General features: G+C 44.3%; 1 protein-coding gene across 2 annotated transcripts in view; it reads left to right on the plus strand.

Moving 5' to 3' along the window:
* The window catches only part of LOC138666948 (oocyte zinc finger protein XlCOF7.1-like), a 160230-nt gene that overhangs the window by 63733 nt on the left and 74751 nt on the right, over positions 1–21746 (plus strand). The window contains exon 7 of one of the 2 annotated variants that reach the window (XM_069755149.1): positions 7063–8693. The exons of the other annotated variant lie outside the window; for it this stretch is intronic. Coding sequence (XP_069611250.1) covers positions 7063–8147 — 1085 coding nt within the window. The 3' untranslated portion in view covers positions 8148–8693. Of the gene's footprint in view, positions 1–7062; positions 8694–21746 lie in introns of those variants that run through there. 2 annotated transcript variants of the gene reach the window in all.

The following is a 21746-nucleotide window of genomic DNA, read 5'->3' on the forward strand; positions in this document are numbered from 1 at the left end:
CCCATCCAGTTCCAAGGTGTAGTGGGGTGCATATGACTGACTGGCATCAAGGCCTGCCCTGCTGCATAATGTGTAAAACAAAGGGGTTCGGAGCACAAAATGCATATTGTGAAATGGATTTCCCTGGGCCCATCCAGTATGTGGGTTCAAAGGCTTATTGGAGTGCATATGAATTGATAGCAGGGCTGGCCTTGAATTCAATGCAACACTTTTTCATTAGTCCCCCCTGGACATTTTATGAAAGGGGTATTGTGGTTCGTCGTAATTATTGGCAGCCCATCCTCTCACAGCATGGGCTACAACAGTTTAGGAGGCACACTGTTTAATAATGGCCCTTTAAGAAGATTAATGCCGCCTGATGCACCAGTAAAAATACACTGTGTGCAGAATTATTAGGCAAGTTGCATTTTGATCACATGATACTTTTTATACATGCTGTCCTACTCCAAGCTGTTCAGGCTTGAGAGCTAACTACCAATTAAGTAAATCAGGTGATGTGCATCTCTGTAATGAGGAGGGGTGTTGTCTGATGACATCAAAACCCTATATAAGGTGTGCTTAATTATTAGGCAACTTCCTTTCCTTTGGCAAAATGGGTCAGAAGAGAGATTTGACGGACTCTGGAAAGTCCAAAATTGTGAGATGTCTTGCTGAAAGATGCAGCAGTCTTGAAATTGCCAAACATTTGAAGCGTGATCACGAACAATCAAGCTTTTCATGGCAAATAGCCAACAGGGTCGCAAGAAGCATGTTGGGCAAAAAAGGCGCAAAATAACTGCCCATGAATTGAGGAAAATCAAGTGTGAAGCTGCCAAGATGCCATTTGCCACCAGTTTTGCCATATTTCAGAGCTGCAACGTTACTGGAGCAACAAAAAGCACAAGGTGTACGATACTCAGGGACATGGCCAAGGTAAGGAAGACTGAAAAATGACCACCTTTGAACAAGAAACATAAGATTAAACGTCAAGACTGGGCCAAGAAATATCTTAAGACTGACTTTTCAAAGGTTTTATGGACTGATGAAATGAGAGTGACTCTTGATGGGCCAGATGGATGGACCAGAGGCTGGATCAGTAAAGGGCAGAGAGCTCCACTCCGACTCAGACGCCAGCAAGGTGCAGGTAGGGTACTGGTATGGGCTGGTTTCATCAAAGATGAACTTGTGGGACCTTTTCGGGTTGAGGATGGAGTGAAGCTCAACTCCCAGACCTACTGCCAGTTTCTGGAAGTCAACTTCTTCAAGCAGTGGTACAGAAAGAAGTCAGTATCGTTTAAGAAAAACATGATTTTCCTTCAGGACAATGCTCCATCACATGCCTCCAACTACTCCATAGTGTGGCTGGCCAGTAAAGGTCTCAAAGAAGAAAAAGTAATGACATGGCCCCCTTGTTCACCTGATATGAAACTCATAGAGAACCTGTGGTCCCTCATAAATTGTGAGATCTACAGGGAGGGAAAACAGTCCACCTCTCGGAACAGTGTCTGGGAGGCTGTGGTGGCTGCTGCATGCAATGTTGATCGTAAAGAGATCCAGCAACTGACAGAATAGATGGATGGAAGGCCGTTAGTCGTGCTGCAGCAATGCAGGTATGTGCAGACTCCATGAAGGAGAGTGGGTGACAGAAAAAGAGGTCACACTTGCCACACCGCAGCCCAGTGCCACCAGGTGGCGACAGAGAGTGGTCAAAACAAGCCAAGTCCGTAACAGTCAGTAAGCGTATAGTTTAAAGGGGAAAACAGAACTCGTGGTCAATATACAAGCCGAGGGTCCAAAGCAGCCAGGAGCAAAGGTACCACAGACGTGAGACAGAGATCGGAGTCAGAGTAAGCCAAAAGGTCAAAAAGCCAGACAGACGTGTGGTAACAAAAACGGGAAGCAGGAGACAAAGTCAGAGTCTTAGCCGGGTCACAAACGGAGGGGATACACACCAGAGTCAACCTACCCGATCGGGTACAGGAGACAGGTCAGGTACAGGTAAGGAAGGTCAGAGGCAAAAGGAACAGGGTTTTCACAGGTAGCAGTCTCAGCAAGCCCAAAACTATCACTGATACAAGCTGCCAGCAAGAGAACCAAGAAATAGCCACTCCCAAATTAAAAAGAGGCAGGAATAGTTAACCCCACCATGACCAGGCCGGAGCAGGAGAAACATGGCAAACTCCGACCCGGATCATGACACGTTGAGTGTCATCATAAAGAAAGGTGGCCATATTGGTCACTAATTTTTGGGGATTTTGTTTTTGCATGTCAGAAATGTTTATTTCTAAATTTTGTGCAGTGATATTGGTTCATCTGGTGAAAATAAACAAGTGAGATGGGAATATATTTGGTTTTTATTAAGTTTCCTAATAATTCTGCATAGTAATAGTTACCTGCACAAACAGATTTCCTCCTAAGATGGCCAAATCTAAAAAAAAAAAAAAAAAACACTCCAACTTCCAAAAATGTTAAGCTTTGCTATTTATGAGTCTGTTGGGTTGATTGAGAACATAGTTGTTGTTCAATAATAAAAATAATCCTCTAAAATAATATAATAATATAATAAATATAATTCAGCACAGTGTGGGCTCTGTCACTTTAAGAGTAGCTCCTTCATAAATGAAACAAGATGGGTCTGCTTATGTGTCACACACCACATGACCAGCTAGGGGTGTCAAATGTTACAATGACATTTTCTAGTGAATGTATTTGTAGTGATTGAAAGCAATGTTAAAGTTGAAAAACACTTCAAAAACGCTGCGTCTGAACTAAGCCCAAGTGGTGGAGGAAATTTTCGGTCTGGGGTTAATTATTTGGCCTTACAGGCAAGTCATTAACCTGCAAAGGATGTCCCTTGACATATTTCCCAGCAAAATCTGTTTTGGTTTCTTTTTAGTGTGCTTTGCGATGCACCGGGAATAATGGCATGAATCTTGGAAACAATGGTTTAAAGCTGTGAGTCAGAAATGCTTCCAGGGGCAATCCCCATGAGGTCCCTGTGTCATTTGAGCAGTGTTTCCATCATTTTCAGACGTTTTTAGACCTTAAAAGGACCCACGAGGGGGATCGCGGTAAAAATACTCGGGTCTCCCATAGACTTACATTGGGCTCGTGGTTCTGGCCGAGCACCCGAGTATTCCAATCTGCTCGACTCGAGCAACGAGCACCCGACCATTTTAGTGCTCGCTCATCACTAGTCGTAATAATAGCTTATTATTAATGTTTATGAATGTTATGCCAATATGTACATGAAGTGACATGACTCCCACCACTATTTTAGAATTGGTCAGATCGATCAATTGAGGCAAATGTCGAGGACGACATTCAAAAAGGAGGGAAGAGTGTGACATGCAGAAATAGTGTTCACTGCTGTTGCTTCAAAAGCATCCAGCAACTAGAGGGGTTAACACAGCCACAGGAGACAGGGAGTGGTTAGCAGAGCCCCAGGCAGATTGTGGAAAGCTTGTTGATTGTTCTGGCAGCAGCCTAAGGGATGAGTGGTGTGTTTCTGTGATCTGTCTCACAAAAGTTCAGGCAAGTAAACCATAGGGACACAGAATTTCATTACAGAGTGGAGCCGGGCTAGTTGAGAAAGTCTATCAGTAGCAGGAAGATAAGGATTGGAAGAAATCGTATCACAGAAATCAGCAAACCCTACCCCCTCCTCCATTACACTGTGCTAGAACGAATGCTGTGTACTACTGTGCTTTTGTAAAGAGTCTTGATCTGTGCTGAATTGTGCTATTAAAAGAGACTGTTAGTCAATGTCCCTCTAAGAAGCATCTGCACTGTTTATGAAGCCTGTGCTTAAGAGGCATGAATTGTGCTGAATGTGCTGTGATATTAAACTACACTGTTCATCTGTTCATGAGGACTCTATCAATTGTATCTGTGTGAGCAAGTGGATCCATCTTGTGCCCGAGGAAGCTGTAGTACACGGTCGCCCTGAGTAACGGTTCACCCAGAGTTCCAAAGAATTCATGAAACCTGTCCTGCCCCTATCTGAACCTAGCGGCGTACACGTAACATTAACTCATTCACAAATGCAAGAGATGTGTTGGCATGGCTCAAGCATTGGGTACATTGCATCACTCCACGTCATAAATTCCATTATGTTTTCAATCCTAAGTAATTCAGATTAATGAACAATCTCTCCTGAAATGGCGAGCACTAATGCTTTCTCTACATTTCTGGTCAGAACTCATAGTAGCTCCAATGGTCCACCATAAATGAGTGCAACTTTGATTTAGTGTTGGAGTTCTCTCCTCATACATATGATGTTGTTGAGGATATAACATGTTTTTTTCTATTCAATGTCTTTACTTACGAGCTCATACTGTATGATAGTCTGTGGTGGAATCGACCTGCCTCACTTTTGTGAGTCTGTAACTCCCTGTTAAAAGGTTTCCATTAACTCTTCCAAATGCCTGAGATCTACAGTACAGACCAAAAGTTTGGACACACCTCATTTAAAGATTTTTCTGTATTTTCATGACTATGAAAATCGTGCATTCACACTGAAGGCATCAAAACTATGAATTAACACATGTGGAATTATATACTTAGCAAAAAAGTGTGAAACAACTAAAATTATGTGTTATATTCTAGGTTCTTCAAAGTAGCCACCTTTTGCTTTGATGACTGGTTTGCACACTCTTGGCATTCTCTTGATGAGCATCAAGAGGTAGTCACCGGAAAGGGTTTTCACTTCACAGGTGTGCCCTGTCAGGTTTAATAAGTGGGATTTCTTGCATTATAAATGGGGTTGGGACCATCAGTTGTGTTGTGCAGAAGTCTGGTGGATACACAGCTGATAGTCCTACTGAATAGACTGTTAGAATTTGTAATATGGCAAGAAAAAAGCAGCTAAGTAAAGAAAAACAAGTGGCCATGATTACTTTAAGAAATGAAGGTCAGTCAGTCCGAAAAATTGGGAAAACTTTGAAAGTGTCTGCAAGTGCAGTGGCAAAAACCATTGTCAATTTATGTGGTGATAACATTGGAATTGTTCACAAAGGATAATAAGGAAACAAATGGACCTCATGGGGACACTGTTCTTAAGGTACCGTCACACTATTCGATATCGCTAGCGATCCGTGACGTTGCAGCGTCCTCGCTAGCGATATCGTCCAGTGTGACAGGCAGCAGCGATCAGGCCCCTGCTGTGCTGTCGCTGGTCGGGGAAGAAAGTCCAGAACTTTATTTGGTCGCTGGACTCCCCGCAGACATCGCTGAATCGGCGTGTGTGACACCGATTCAGCGATGTCTTCGCTGGTAACCAGGGTAAACATCGGGTAACTAAGCGCAGGGCCGCGCTTAGTAACCAGATGTTTACCCTGGTTACCAGCGTAAAAAAACAAACACTACATACTTACATTCAGCTGTCTGTCCCTTGCCGTCTGCTTCCTGCACTGACTGCTGGCCATAAAGTGAAAGCACAGCACAGTGGTGAGTCACACAGCGGTGACTCACCGCTGTGGCTGTGCTCTGCTTTCACTTTACGGCCAGCAGTCAGTGCAGGAAGCAGACGGCAAGGGACAGACAGCTGAATGTAAGTATGTACTGTTTGTTTTTTTACGCCGGTAACCAGGGTAAACATCGGGTTACTAAGCGCGGCCCTGCGCTTAGTTACCCGATGTTTACCCTGGTTACCGGGGACCTCGGGATCATTGGTCGCTGGAGAGCGGTCTGTGTGACAGCTCTCCAGCGACCAAACAGCGACGCAGCGATCCGGATCGTTGTCGGTATCGCTGCAGCGTCGCTAAGTGTGACGGTACCTTTAGTCACCTGGCTCAAAAGGTGGCCACCATGAACAAGCGTAACCAGTTTTCCAGATCCCAGAGAATGTGTTGCTCATTACCCTTTAAACCCGTTGCCAGGGTCTGGACTTACACAGAGACCCCCTAGACTTGAGCCACGGTGTTACCTTCTGTTTTGTGGTGTGAGATGGCAAGATTAGTCAGGTAGCCAGGTCAGAACCAGGAGAGCAGAGAAAATACAAAATCAGATGATGCAAGATTAGTCAGCAGTTTGGGATTGCAACAGGAAACAAACAAGCTGGGAGATGAGCATAGAGGACTGAACGAGATGAGAACAAGATTGTGTCTGGCAGCTTCTGTCAATATGCTTTGAGCTTTAGTATGGTGTGGTGCTTTCCAATTGGCTGAAGTAGGGAGCAGATAATTTCAGCTGGACAGCACACAAACTCATACTGCCAGACTGGATGGTATTATGGGTCCCAGGCTCCCCAATCTCAGTGGCTGGACAGAGCCTGCGCAGCCCAGAGCTTCTGGTTCCAACGTTTCCTTCATCACCAGTGCTGCCTGCAGAATAAATAAGGCCACTCTTGGTACCAGGAGCAGACTTCGCGGGAGCAGATCCCAGAGGAGATGGACACAGCATTTGCAGAAGCCCTAACACAACTAAATGGCAGAAACCAAGAGCAGTAGATATCACCATAAAGTGACTCCATTTTGGAAATAATAACTTTTATTGAATTAATCCATAGGAGTAGTGACTATTTTGACTCCAAAGACATTTTCTTGAAATTAGCGCACAGTGAATGTTGAAGTGTGAAAATAGCACATTTGCCATTTTATTGTCCAACAAATAGTGCCTAAATTGTGCTCCAGGAGATGCCATAAATTAAGTGGGTTCATCTCATGATAGTAATGCCAAATACATGGATGCTAGATATGGTTTGGGCACACTGCAAGGCTCAGAAGAGAAAGGAAGATTTGATTTTGGGAGAGCGGATATTGCTCGATTGGTTTAAGGAAGCCATGTTATTTTTCAAGAGCCTTTCAGCCACTGATAATGTGGAAACCTCTTTTTCCATTGACAGATGACAGATCTGAGTGGGGAATTATTTTTTGTGAGATGAGAAGAAGTTTTTATTGGTATTATTTTTGCCTACATAACAATGTATGGCTTTTTATTGCATGTTTGGGTTTCTATTACACTGTGAACTGTCAATGTCTATGGGAATAATTCAATATTTCACATAACTTGCCATTTCTACTGTTTAACTATAAATGTTAAAAAACAAAATAAAAAAATCATAATTTATTTTATTCTTTGCAGATCACTGTACCAGGAGATCAAAGCGACAGCTTACATCCTTAATTTTTAAATCAGATGATCTTGAAATTCCACAGGATATTACTGAAGTGAATGCCATTACTCCGGATTCATCATCATCCCTTCATAGCAAACATTTGTCATCTGATCCTTTCAAACAGATCCCGTCTTCTGATTTATTACCAACTACTAAGGAAAATCAAAGTCTCAAAATAAGCATTAAAGAGCAAAATGCTCCTAAAGCAAGGAATACATTTTCACGTTCAGAACATGGAAATAGTTTTCCCCTTGAAAAGTCTTTTATTCCACGTAAAAAAATTCACACAATGGAGAATAGATTTTCTGGTTCCAAGTGTGAGAATTTTTTTAACCAGAAATCACATCTTGTTAGACACCAAAGAGCCCACACAAGGGAGAAGTCATTTACATGTTCAGAATGTGGGAAATGTTTTAACCGGAAATCAGATTTGGTTAGGCACCAGAGAAATCACACAGGGGAGAAGCCTTTTTCCTGTTCAGAATGTGAGAAATGTTTTTACCGTAAACCAGAATTGGTTAGGCACCAGAGAAATCACACTGGAGAGAAGCCCTTTTCTTGTTCAGAATGTGGAAAATATTTTAACCACAAATGGAATCTTACTGTACACCAAAGAACTCACACAGGGAAGAAGCCTTTTTCATGTTCAGAATGTGGGAAATGTTTTAACCAGAAATCAGATTTGGTTAACCATCACAGAACCCACACAGGGGAAAAGCCTTTTTCATGTTCAGAATGTGGGAAATGTTTTAACCGGAAGGCGCATGTTAATAGCCACAAAAAAACCCACACAATGGAAATGCCTTTTTCATGTTCAGAATGTGGGAAATGTTTTTTGAATAAATCGTGTTTTATTATTCATCAGAGAACTCACACAGGAGAGAAGCCTTTTTCATGTTCAGAATGTGGGAAATGTTTTAGCCAGAAATCAAGTTTGCGTATGCACCAGAGAACCCACACAGGGGAGAAGCCTTTTTCATGTTTAGAATGTGGGAAATGTTTTCACCAGAAATCACATCTTAAAAGCCACCAGAGAATACACACTGTATAGAAGCCTTTTTCCTGTTCAGAATGTGAAAAATGTTTTGCTAAGAAATCATCTCTTCTTATTCACCAGAGCAGTCACACAGGGGAGAAGCCTTCTCATGTTTTTAATGTGGGAAATGATTTACATGGAATTTAACTATTAGTAAACATCAGAGAAGTCACACAGGGGAGAAACCTTTTCACGTTCAGAATGTTGGAAATGTTTTAATCGAAAATTGTATTTTCTTAAAAGGGTTTTCCACTACCTGGACAACCTCTTGTCATTTCTCTTGTTGGCTCTCATTAAAATTAAAACATTCATACTAAGTTCCCATGCCGATGCCACTCCAGCAGTGTCGGGACTCACGTTCCCTGGGCTCACCTGTGGTTCTTATATCAAACGAGCCCTCAGCTCAGTCACTGATGGCTTCAATATCCGCGGCTTCTGATGTTTTGAACATCAACAGGAACAGGGCTGCTGTGGCTGCTCTCAGGCTTACTCTTATTGTTCAATTTGTACAAACGTACAATGTCTTTAAAGGGATTTGGTGAATAAAGTTTATGTTCGTGACGCCACCTGTGGTATTCCGTCAGTGGTGACCGACGCTGCTTTGAGGGGTCCTCTGGGGTGATGTTATGGCAGCTAGATGGTATAACTTCCCACAGGTGAAGTATATCCCCAGGGCTCCCGGTGTGTTGATGGAAGATGGTGAATGGTGCAGTGAAGAACCAGGACACAGGTTTGCAGTCTCTGTACCTTGTTTACTGAAGACTTCAGCCACAGTCCAGGGCACCAGATCACAGGGCAGGCAAGGTCCGGTCGGCTTGGAAGCGAATCCAGAGTTCCCTTTACCAGGTGGCGTTAAAAGCCTTCCTCAAAGCGCGGTGGGGTTGTAGTCCCTTACTGCCTATGGCTTCACATAAGGTCCTCACTGTTCTTCTCTGTCCCCCATATAGGATAGGACATAACCCATATGACTGGTGACTTGAGCCTTTTTACAGGGACTCTAGCATGCCCTGGTCTCTATAGTTGTCACCGTGCCTCCTGGGTATTAAGGCGGACAGGTAACTTGCAGTTCAGCTGTCCTGACGGTCTTTGCTGTAAGTCGTAGAGTCCCTTACAACATCGGTGCTACGGCTACCGGAATCTGTGCTTCAGAAGGAGGCAGCCTGCTCGTAGCTGGTCTCCCCTGATATCACTCTCCTTTGCTTCGCTCTCCCTGCTCACTGAACAATGTACTACTTTCTGGATGATCTCTATCGCGGTGCTGCAGCACTGCGGCTACACAGCTCTTTACACCTTCTGCTTCAGTCTGCACCAGTCTGCTGTCTGGCACTATCTGATCCCTGTCAGCAACTAAACTAGCTTACCCTCCAAACCACAATATACATAGGGGAGTCACCCCCAAGTCGCTTCCAAACGTAACATCACTCTCCCTGTGAGGAAAGCAATGCTACTGTGACGACCAGGACCCTGGGGTGCCACACTCCCCCCAAACCCCCCCCCCCCCCCCCTCCTAAATCCAGTGCTCCCAGACTGGGATAAGAAGAACAACAATTACAAGTTAGCAAAAGACATACAAATTTTTGAATGCTGTGAACATGTCAAACAAATTAATTGTGCAAACTGGAGCTTCCCTTTATGGAAGGTATGGATGCTTAAACGTTGCAGAACATATGTACATGGTATGCATACTTTTTGAAAATAGAAAACAGTATTATGACTAACTATGAAAGGCAATTACCCTCTGAGGGTATACTATGTTTAAAGCTTTTAATTGCAAAAACAAACATTTATCTTTACTTCCTCCAAAGTGCAGAGTTTTCCTACAAACGGCAATTACCCCTACAGGTATACTGCATCAAGTCCGTTTAATTCAAAAGTGCAACATTAAACATTTTCATTACTATCTGCACGTAACACTATCGGGCTGCTGTCACACTAGCAGTATTTGGTCAGTATTTTACATCAGTATTTGTAAGCCAAAACCAGGAGTGGGTGATAAATACAGAAGTGGTGCATATGTTTCTATTATACTTTTCCTCTAGTTGTTCCACTCCTGGTTTTGGCTTACAAATACTGATGTAAAATACTGACCAAATACTGAGCGTGGGACGGCAGCCTCAGAGTTTCAGTTTTCCTAGTTCACTACATTAACATACTAACGTATATATCTGCCAGAGGCGTAGCTAGGGTTTTGGTTCAGGGGGGGCAAATCTTCTGAGTGGGCCCCTAACCAGGTAACCTTCATTACAACTCGGTGACAAGCTCTAATAGTGGAGGAGAACCTCAGCCGATGACCGCGCTGTTACTGAAGATAATCTCTATATAACAACCAATATGGATATTACCGCCATATGGTCAGTGGTAGATACCAGCCCTACAGAACATATAAGAAATCACAGCACAGTTACAGATAATGACTTACCGCTGATACCCCAATACTGCCCTGCTGCTGCCGTATGTGTCCCTATTACTGCACCTGATACCCCAATACTGAGCCACTGCTGCCGTATGTGTCCCTATTACTGCACCTGATACCCCAATACTGAGCCGCTGCTGCCGTATGTGTCCCTATTACTGCACCTGATACCCCAATACTGAGCCGCTGCTGCCGTATGTGTGCCTATTACTGCACCTGATATCCCAATACTCAGCCACTGCTGCCGTATGTGTCCCTATACTGCACCTGCTGTGTGGTTCTCTGTGCCCTCTAAATTCTAAAGCACCCCTCTATAATGTAGTAATACTGGGTGCAAGTGCCTTAGAAAACAGCTGACAACATATTCCGCAGCGCTTTACAGTTTAACAGTTTCAAACACAACAGTCATACGTAGCAACATTAACAATACAATAATTAAGGCAAACATAAGACGACCCTGCTCGTGAGAGCTTACAATCTACAATGAGGAGGGGGAGATACAAAGTACAGGTGTGTATTTACAATGATGTATTTACAATGATGGTCCAGCCATCTTGAGGGAGTGGGGGATAGATGGAAGTAGTGAATGGGCTACACACAAACAGAATGACTGATTAGGGAACGTGATAGGCCGCTCTGAACAGATGTGTTTTGAGGGAGCGCCTAAAACTATGCAAATTGTTGATTGTCCTAATATCTTGGGGTAGATCATTCCAGAGGATTGGGATGACATGTAGACCAACACATGACATGACCGCACAGACCAACATGACAGCAGAGGGAGTAGTGGCTTCATGGTCAGGTCATTTAAGGGTGTAGAACTACTAACTCCAAAAAGCCCAAGTAACGTGATGCCTGTAGGATAACATCTGCCTTGCCAGTGACAAATCCATCAGCAAAATGCCAAGTCTGCCTGTACATAATGGTAAGAGGAACCGAAGGTCACTGCAGCCAAAACCTATAGAATATGGAGTGCGGTGGTTCCCATCCCGCCTGGAGATAAACTAGACTCCAGGTTATGTATATTATAGGGTAGTAATAAAGAATAGACTTCTGGAACGACTACATGGACCACCAGACATTAGATTACATCTGATGGATAAGACCTGTTACCATTATTATTGCACATCAGGTCATCTGTGTACAGTGGGATGTCGAGCTACAGGTTTAGTGGTTGCTCTTGTTGGCTGGCCCAGCTGTCTTTAGAAAGAATGCATGGACGAGGTCTCATAGCACAGAACGCCTGCTCCATGGGCAGAACACTACTCAGACAACAGAGGGTAACAGTGTGGCAATAATTTATTGAACCACCAACACAGCATATAGAACAGCCCAGCAAATACCCCAAGATGGTGTACATTACAGAATCTCACTCTTCCGCTGACTCGCCAGGATAATGGCATCTGTCACTTCAGAGATTTCAGGGTGGATTACCCCACCTGTGGCATGCACACAGAGGAGGTAATGACAAGCATAGGAAGATGACAGTCCATTCAGTTACAAGGCCAGTTGACCGGAGGATCACAACCTGGCTTCATCTTCCAAACTTCTCCATGGAGCCAGGTGACCGATGGGTCCTATTCCTGGCTTTCTCTAAACATAACCATGGTTCATCGATGGTCAATGGAGCAGATGTTTATTCTTCCAGCCTGGCCCAAAGTCCCCTAAGCCATAGAATGATAAATCTGTGTCCCTCGTGATGGAGCCATGATGTCTTGGCAGTAGTCCTGTCGAGTCCCCTGGATGTTTTTGATGGCTGAATCTCTGTCTGTCAACGAGAGGCATATCAACTCTTTTTATGTTTAACAAGCGTCCTTCAATCCAGCATCACAGATAAGGAGAAGAATGGTGATAACCAAGTTGCATTGTTTGATTATATAATCTACTTGTAAAGATTTTCCTCCTCGGTTTTAAAAGTCAACAAACTATCTGGCCTAGACAATGCATAATTAGCATATCTGTAAACATGACGGGTCATCAAGGATAAGAGCACAATATGTTACATCAAATGTCAACTTACAAGTCAATATTACAGGCTTACACAAGCAAAAGTCTGTTTTCTTGACCACATAAATTCAAAAGTCAACATACAGATAACAGTCTCCTCTTCTTGGCTTGCTAAAAATAGTAGTCTGGTTAATTAAGATACAATGCTGCTTCTCCACATGGGGTAAGGACAAAAACTGATCTAATTGGTCCACTCAGGGCCCATACCCTCATTTTGGGTGATGTGATCCAACAAATGTGATCCAACAAAACATTGGGTCAGACTCAAACCAATGTTAGTCTATAGGGCCATGCAGCATGCCGGAGTAGGATCTGATGTTCCAATCACTCAGCCATGCAACTCAATGAGTCCGTGCAAAACATCAGACTGCACTTGGATGACATCCAATTTTCACAATTTGACTGACCACACTCTGAACACACTCTGACCAAGCCTTAGAAGTTATACTCACACTTGGATGTCCTGCCACTTAAATTACTTCGGCTACAACTTTCTTCAGAGAATCGGGATCTCTGACATCACACTGAATGGCATGGACCTATTGAAGATGATGGAAAATTTTAACCTTGTCTTTCCTTGCATTGTTAACCCAAGTTTTACCCAATGTGAAACTGGGTGAAGTAATAACAGGTCCAGATGTAGCTGGACGGACATGTAAACAAGCAAGTACAAAAAAAATAAAGGGGGTCTTCCAGCTGATAACATTTTTCCAAAAAGTTTACCAGAGAATGACAAAGTAACACCTCAGTGCTCCTCTCACACTTCCATTCTGACTCTCCTGAAGTCCCCACTGACCCAACATCTTGGACCCTGCTCACGCAGGGACAGCAGTGACAGCAGGAGCGGTGGGCAGGGGTGTCAATGAGATGAGTTAGTCTTTATTTTCAGAAAATAATTGAATGGCAAAAAAAAAAATTACCTTGTTTCCCGCTTCCAATGTGATCTCGGGGAGGATATCTTTATCATCCCCATTGCTCACACTAATATGTCATGAACCGGGGTTGTTTGGTTGCCCAGTCCTTTTCTAAAGGGGATTTATCTATATCTCACTTCCCAGTTTCGGTTTTGACTTGCAGATGTCTTGCGACCCCCTTACCTTCAGGTCAGATTAGGTACTGCACCTAAGGTAATTAGCCGCCAGAAAGGCTGCCTTACTTTGTACTGGCTAATGGGCACACTGCAGCGAGGACTATATAACTACTCCCACTCAGGCAGGAACAATAATTATCAACGCTGCCAGTCGCTATCAGGTCTCCCAAACGCACAGGACAAATCCGCTGCCACCAGCTCCAATTCCTTATTTAATAGTGGGTCCGGAGCCAACCCAAATTTGTAGCGCAATTCACTTCAGAGGACTTGATAGTATGTTATAGAGCAGGGAGAAACGAAGCTAGTGATTTTATATATTTTACTCCAAAAAGGTAGGCAGTGTTTAGAAAAGGGTAAAAGGATATTATAAAAGACAAATATCATATGTACAAACAATTACAAATAAAAAGGGATTAAAGTTGAAAAAAAACAAAGTTCTCTCATATTTCAGACCATGTCAAACCATGTGGCTGGGGGAGGGGCGACATCAAAATGCATCCGAGCAGCTTACAGAGCTGCTCTTAGCTCTCTTCCTCGGCCAAGACTTACTCATAACCCAGCATGTTTCAGATATACCCTGTGGTTGTGACATCACTGAGTGGGCGGAGCTATGGAATGCAGTCCTACTTTCTCAGAGGGACTCAGAGTTAAGGAACATTCATATCCACCTTAGCTCTAGGATGCAACCTCGTATAACGATGACGGAATTATCATTGATCTTGTTTTGTGACTAGCATTCTATTAAGACCAAACATGACCTGGCTATGCACCGCGAGTAAGCAGTAATTTGTTTCTCGAATACCCAGGGTACAGGAAATTGGAAAACAGACTGGGTGATGGCCTGGCCGATGCACATACCAAATATATAACTTTCATATCTGTGTCACTAGTCAAGGTATGCCTTATTATTAAGTTTGTGCATTGTCAGCAGGGAGCAAGGGCTGGAAGGAAGGGCTGTGAGGAAGGGTGGTCGGAAAGCCCGCAGCGTGTCTGAACTCAGATTTAATGGACATAGCAGAGGTCAGTGTGCATGATCATAGACAATCAAATATGTCCCTGACACACATGGTCATAAGTATTCAGACCCTTTGCTCAGTATTGAGTAGAAGTCCCCTTTTGAGCTAGTACAACCATGAGTCTTCTTGGGAATGATGCAACAAGTTTTTTACACCTGGATTTGGGGATCATCTGCCATTCTTCCTTGCACATCCTCTCCAGTTCCACCAGGTTGGATGGTGAACGTTGGTGGACGTCATTTTCAGGCATCTCCAGAGATACTCAATTGGGTTTAGGTCAAGGCTGTGGCTGGGCCAGTCAAGAATGGTCACAGAGTTGTTCTGAAGCCACTCCTTTGTTATTTTAGCTGTTTGCTTAGGGTCATTGTCTTGTTGGAAGGTGAACCTTTGGCCAAGTCTGAGGTCCAGAGCACTCTGGAAGAGGTTTTCATCCAGGATATCTCTGTACTTGGCCGCATTCATGTTTCCTTCAATGACAACAAGTCGTCCTGTCACTGCAGCTGAAAAACACCTCCATAGCATGATGTTGCCACCACCATGTTTCACACTGTTGGGATTGCATTGAACAGGTGATGAGCAGTACCTGGTTTTCTCCACACATACCGCTTAGAATTATCACCTAAAATGTCTATCTTCTGGGAGTCCTTCATGTGTTTTTTAGCAAACTCTATGCAGGCTTTTATATGTCTTGCACTGAGGACAGCCTTCCGTCGAGCCACTCTGGCTCTCTGGCAGGCAGGTACGGGTACTACAGAGACACTGGCAGGTAGGTGGGCACGGCTGGCTCTCTGGCAGGCAGGTACGGGTGGCTCTCTGGCAGGACAGGAGGACAAGGCTGGTACACTAGAAGAACCGGTAGGGACCGGTCTGCAGGCAGGTATGTAAAATAGGTAAGAACCTGTTCAGACAGGAGGACTTAAGAATAGGTAGAGAAATACCGCAAGATCGGATGCAGAGCGAAAGCACAGGAGCTAGAGCCAAGAACAGAGACAGGAGGCGGAGCCAAGTGCAGAAACGCAGGAGGCGGAGCCAAATGCAGGAGGTGGAGCCAAGAGCAGGAGGCGGAGCCAAGTGCAGAAACGCAGGAGGCGGAGACAAACGCAGGAGGCGGAGCCAAGAGCAGGAGGTGGAGACAAGTGCAGAAATGCAGGAGGCGGAGCCAAGAGCAAGAGACGTAGAACCGCAAGGAGCGGAGCCAGGTAGAACCACAAGGAGCGAGAGCTGAGCAGAGCCGCAGAGCAAAGCCACAGAGTGCAGAGCAAAGTTACAGAGAGCAGAGCTGAGAGCAAAGCCACTGAGTGCAGAGCTGAGAGCAGAGCAAAGACACAGAGTACGCACAACAGGGAAAGGAAACCAAGGCAGGGATATAAATGGACACAGGAACAGGACTAGGCTAAGAAAAAGTCAGGAACAGGAGAAGGCACAGAGACATGGACACAAGCCAGGGTATGACGCCCCTCTGGGTGGCGGACATAGGCAAGGGTACGAGGCCCCACTGGATGGCAAACACAGGACACAGACCAGGGTGCAACGCCCCCCTGGGTGGTGGACACAAGATTAACAGAGACATGGCCTGGCACCTCAGCAGCTAAAAACTGACTGAGGGAGTAAGTTGCACAGGCCTGTTGTGAATTCTGTGGCAGAGCTCCCTCCTGTGGTCACAAGTGGTACTTCGGCTGATTCTCTCTGTGAGCTTCCGTTGGTGGAGGAGAGTGGTACTGCGGCTTCTGAGTTTCCTTCCTCAGGTGATGTGGTGAAGTCGTTAGGTGCTGCTCTATTTAACTCCACCTAGTGCTTTGATCCTGGCCTGCAGTCAATGTTCTAGTATTGGACCTGTTTCCTCCTGGATCGTTCCTGTGGCCTGCTGCTCTGCATAGCTAAGTTCCGCTTTGCTATTTTGTTTGCTGTTTTTTTTCTGTCCAGCTTGTCTATTTGTTTTTCTTGCTTGCTGGAAGCTCTGGGACGCAGAGGGTGTACCTCCGTGCTGTTAGTTCGGTACGGAGGGTCTTTTTGCCCCCTTTGCGTGGTTGTTTGTAGGGTTTTGTGTTGACCGCAAAGTTACCTTTCCTATCGCTCTGTTTAGTAAGTCGGGCCTCACTTTGCTAAATCTAATTCATCTCTACGTTTGTCTTTTCATCTTAACTCACAGTCATTATATGTGGGGGCTGCCTTTTCCTTTGGGGTATTTCTCTGAGGCAAGGTAGGCTTATTTTCTATCTTCAGGCTAGCTAGTTTCTCAGGCTGTGCCGAGTTGCATAGGGAGCGTTAGGCGCAATCCACGGCTGCCTCTAGTGTTGTTGGAGAGGATTAGGGATTGCGGTCAGCAGAGTTCCCACGTCTCAGAGCTCGTTCTATGTTTTTGGGTTATTGTCAGATCATTGTATGTGCTCTGACTTCTATGTCCATTGTGGTACTGAATTACTTCATCATAACAGTACTGAAGGCCAAAAGTACTAATGATTCTCAATAGAGGGAAAAAAGAAGTTCTGAGACCATTTTTTTTTCTCTGCACTGTGTTTTGCCTTTTTTTTCCCCTAGACATTTGGGTGGTTCAGTACACAGGTGTAGCGATGGACATTAAAGGCCTGTCTTCATGTGTGGATCAGCTCTCAGCAAGAGTACAAAAGATTCAAGACACTATTGATCAGAAATCTATGTTAGAACCAAGAATTCCTATTCCTGATTTGTTTTTTGGAGATAGAACTAAATTTCTGAGTTTCAAAAATAATTGTAAACTATTTCTGGCCTTGAAACCTCGCTCCTCTGGTGACCCAGTTCAACAAGTTTTGATCATTATTTCTTTTTTGCGTGGCGACCCTCAGGACTGGGCATTTTCTCTTGCGCCAGGAGATCCTGCATTAAGTAATATTGATGCGTTTTTCCTGGCGCTCGGATTGCTGTATGATGAACCTAATTCAGTGGATCAGGCAGAGAAGAATTTGCTGGCTCTGTGTCAGGCTCAGGATGATATAGAGGTATATTGTCAGAAATTTAGAAAGTGGTCCGTACTCACTCAATGGAATGAAGGTGCGCTCGCAGCTATTTTCAGAAAGGGTCTCTCTGAAGCCCTTAAGGATATCATGGTGGGATTTCCTATGCCTGCTGGTTTGAATGAGTCTATGTCTTTGGCTATTCAGATCGGTCGACGCTTGCGTGAGCGTAAATCTGTGCACAATTTGGCGGTATTACCTGAGCTTAAACCTGAGCCTATGCAGTGCGATAGGACTTTGACCAGAGTTGAACGGCAAGAACACAGACGTCTGAATGGGCTGTGTTTCTACTATGGTGATTCCACTCATGCTATCTCTGATTGTCCTAAACGCACTAAGCGGTTCGCTAGGTCTGCCACCATTGGTACGGTACAGTCAAAATTTCTTTTGTCCGTTACCTTGATCTGCTCTTTGTCATCGTATTCTGTCATGGCATTTGTGGATTCAGGCGTTGCCCTGAATTTGATGGACTTGGAGTATGCTAGGCGTTGTGGGTTTTTCTTGGAGCCCTTGCAGTGTCCTATTCCATTGAGAGGAATTGATGCTACGCCTTTGGCCAAGAATAAGCCTCAGTACTGGACCCAGCTGACCATGTGCATGGCTCCTGCACATCAGGAGGTTATTCGCTTTCTGGTGTTGCATAATCTGCATGATGTGGTCGTGTTGGGGTTGCCATGGCTACAAGTCCATAATCCAGTATTAGATTGGAAATCCATGTCTGTGTCCAGCTGGGGTTGTAAGGGGGTACATGGTGATGTCCCATTTCTGACTATTTCGTCATCCACCCCTTCTGAGGTTCCAGAGTTCTTGTCTGACTACCGGGATGTATTTGATGAGCCCAAGTCCGATACCCTACCTCCGCATAGGGATTGTGATTGTGCTATCGATTTGATTCCTGGTAGTAAATTCCCAAAAGGTCGACTGTTTAATTTGTCTGTGCCTGAGCACGCCGCTATGCGGAGTTATGTGAAGGAGTCCTTGGAGAAGGGGCATATTCGCCCATCATCGTCACCATTAGGAGCAGGGTTCTTTTTTGTAGCCAAGAAGGATGGTTCGCTGAGACCTTGTATAGATTACCGCCTTCTAAATAAGATCACGGTTAAATTTCAGTACCCCTTGCCATTGTTATCTGATTTGTTTGCTCGGATTAAGGGGGCCAGTTGGTTCACCAAGATAGATCTCCGTGGTGCTAGAAACTAGCAATATGCTAGAAAGAAGTTTCCCATATCACATGTAGATTAGGTAGTAATATCTACTATATAAAGCTGAATGTGTGTGTGTGTGTGTATCTACTATATAAAGCTGAATGTGTGTGTGTGTGTGTGTGTGTATGTGTGTATGTCCGGGATTGGCATCTGCACCGTCGCAGCTACAGCCACAAAATTTTGCACAGTCACACGTCTGGACCCCGAGAGCGTCATAGGCTATGTTGTGAGGCAAAATTTTAACCCCGCGCGTTCCAATTCACCAAACAATTTTGCCCCTATCTACATAATGGGGAAAAAAGTGAAAGGAAAAGTGTTGGAAGCGTCGCAGCTACAGCAACAAAATTTTGCACAGTCACACGTCTGGACCCAGAGAGCGTCATAGGCTACGTTGTGAGGTGAAATTTTAACCCTGCACTTTCCAATTCACCAAACAATTTTGCCCCTATCTACATAATGGGGAAAAAAGTGAAAGGAAAAGTGTTGGAGGCGTCGCAGCTACAGAAACAAAATTTTGCACAGTCACACGTCTGGACCCTGAGAGCGTCATAGGCTACGTTGTGAGGTGAAATTTTAACTCTGCACTTTCCAATTCACCAAACTATTTTTCCCCTATCTACATAATGGGGAAAAGTGAAAGGAAAAGTGTTGGAGGCAAATTGACAGCTGCCAGATGTGAACAAGGGGGACTTAAAGAGTGAGAGCGATGGCGCCAAAGAGTATATACCGTACAGTTGCTAAAGTGGGACCCCGACATGGGATACTCACCACACACGGGGATATGAACACACACACAAAATGCCCCACACACTACCACGTGCTTGAACACATATACCACCCTCAGCACACATTTCACCTTACATACACCAACCTCGCCACATTAAAGTCAAAACACAAAAGTCGCCGCTCAAAACTCGCCATGCGCAAAACTCGCCACATGCAAAAAATAGGCTCACGCAAAACTCGCCACAAGTGCAAAACTCGCCTCATGGAAAACTCGCCACACGCAAAACTTGCACATGTGGAAAAATTGCCACATGCACAAAATTTGCAACACATGCAAAAGTTGCCTCACACAAAACTTGCACATACTCAAAAGGCACCAGACATAAAACTCACCACGCGCAAAACTCGCCATGCGCAAAACTTGCTGCACACAACTTGCTACACTAACCTGTCACATGCAACTCGACACACAAAAAGTTGCTACACGCATGTTGCCACACAAAACTCATCTCACAAAAGTCGCTACATGCATGTCGCCACACAAAACTCAACACACACAACTTGACAAACGAAACTCGCCCTAAAACACACACAAGTCTGGTATTAGCCTTCAAAAATAAAAATCTGATTAATAAGCAGACAAACTACAAGAGCAACAAATGTACCATATAGGAAATACGGCAGCTGTCAGTCACATGACCTGTCTATTATGTGTATGTGTGAGCTAATATATACTGCCAGGGGGAGGGCTTCTTGTTGGCTGGGGATTTATCAGGCTGCCAATTTATCTTACAAATACTGAGGTAAAAATACTGAGCAAATAACGTGTTAACGAGGTCTAATACAGGAGATCACACAGGTATATACTATATACAGGGGAGATGACACACAGATATATGCTATATACAGGAGAGATGACACACAGGTATATACTATATAAAGGAGGAGATGACATACAGGTACATACTATATACATGAGGAGATGACACACAGGTATATACTATATACAGGAGCAGATTACCTACAGGTATATACTATATACAGGAGGAGATGACATACAGGTATATGCTATATATAGAAGATGACATACAGGTATATACTATATACAAGAGGAGATGACACACACATATATACTATATACAGGGGAGATGACACACAGGTATATACTATATACAGGAGGAGATGACATACAGGTATATACTATATATAGAAGGAGATGACATACAGGTATATACTATATATAGGAGGAGATGACATACAGGTATATACTATATATAGGAGGAGATGACATACAGGTATATACTATATACAGGAGATGACATACAAGTGTATACTATATATAAGGGAGATGACAAACATGTATATACTGAGGTGAAAATGAGAGGTGTGAGGTGAAAATGAAAAGGTGTGAGTGCAAAATGAGAGGAGTGAGGGAAAATAGTGTAGTGATCGGAAAATGACAGATGTGAGGTCGAAATGACAAGTGTTAGGCGGGAATGAGAGGAGTGAGGGAGAAAATGAGAGGTGTGAGGGAGAAAATGAGAGATGTGAGGGGGAAAATTAAAGATGTGATTGGGAAAATGAGAGGCGTGATGGGAAAATAAGAGAAGTGACATGCTATAACTAACCACAGATATTTACTATTCCCAGGCAACGCCGGGCTCTTCAGCTAGTATTGTATATAGGGCTAGTGCCCTCATGCAGGGAATACTGACATCTAAGCACAGTGCAGCGATGTACTTACAGCAGACAATGGTGGTCCAGGGAACGGACAGGCAGGCCTGACCCCAACGCGCATTTCAGAGCGCACCGCTCCTTCATCAGGGGGTAAGGGTAATACATGAGGTGCGCATATTTAAGCGCTACCGACCGGAACCAGGAAGTATGTGTATTAATGCCCATAACGCTTAGTAAGCTGCGGCCAGCGTGCGCCACCTCCAACATGGCCGCCGGCACCGGAAACACGTGGGGCCCCACGTGACCAGTGCCGGACGGCAAGCCACAGGCGCGGACGCTGACCAGGAGCCAGAGCGCATGCGCATGGGAAAACCCAGCGCAGCGCCACCATATAGATATAAGGGAGGGGCGAAGAGACAGAGCACAACTTATAACAATGAATAATATTATACGAGCACATATACATATATATATATATATAATATTAAAA

Source organism: Ranitomeya imitator, chromosome 2 (assembly GCF_032444005.1).
Source record: "Ranitomeya imitator isolate aRanImi1 chromosome 2, aRanImi1.pri, whole genome shotgun sequence".
NCBI lineage: Eukaryota > Metazoa > Chordata > Amphibia > Anura > Dendrobatidae > Ranitomeya > Ranitomeya imitator.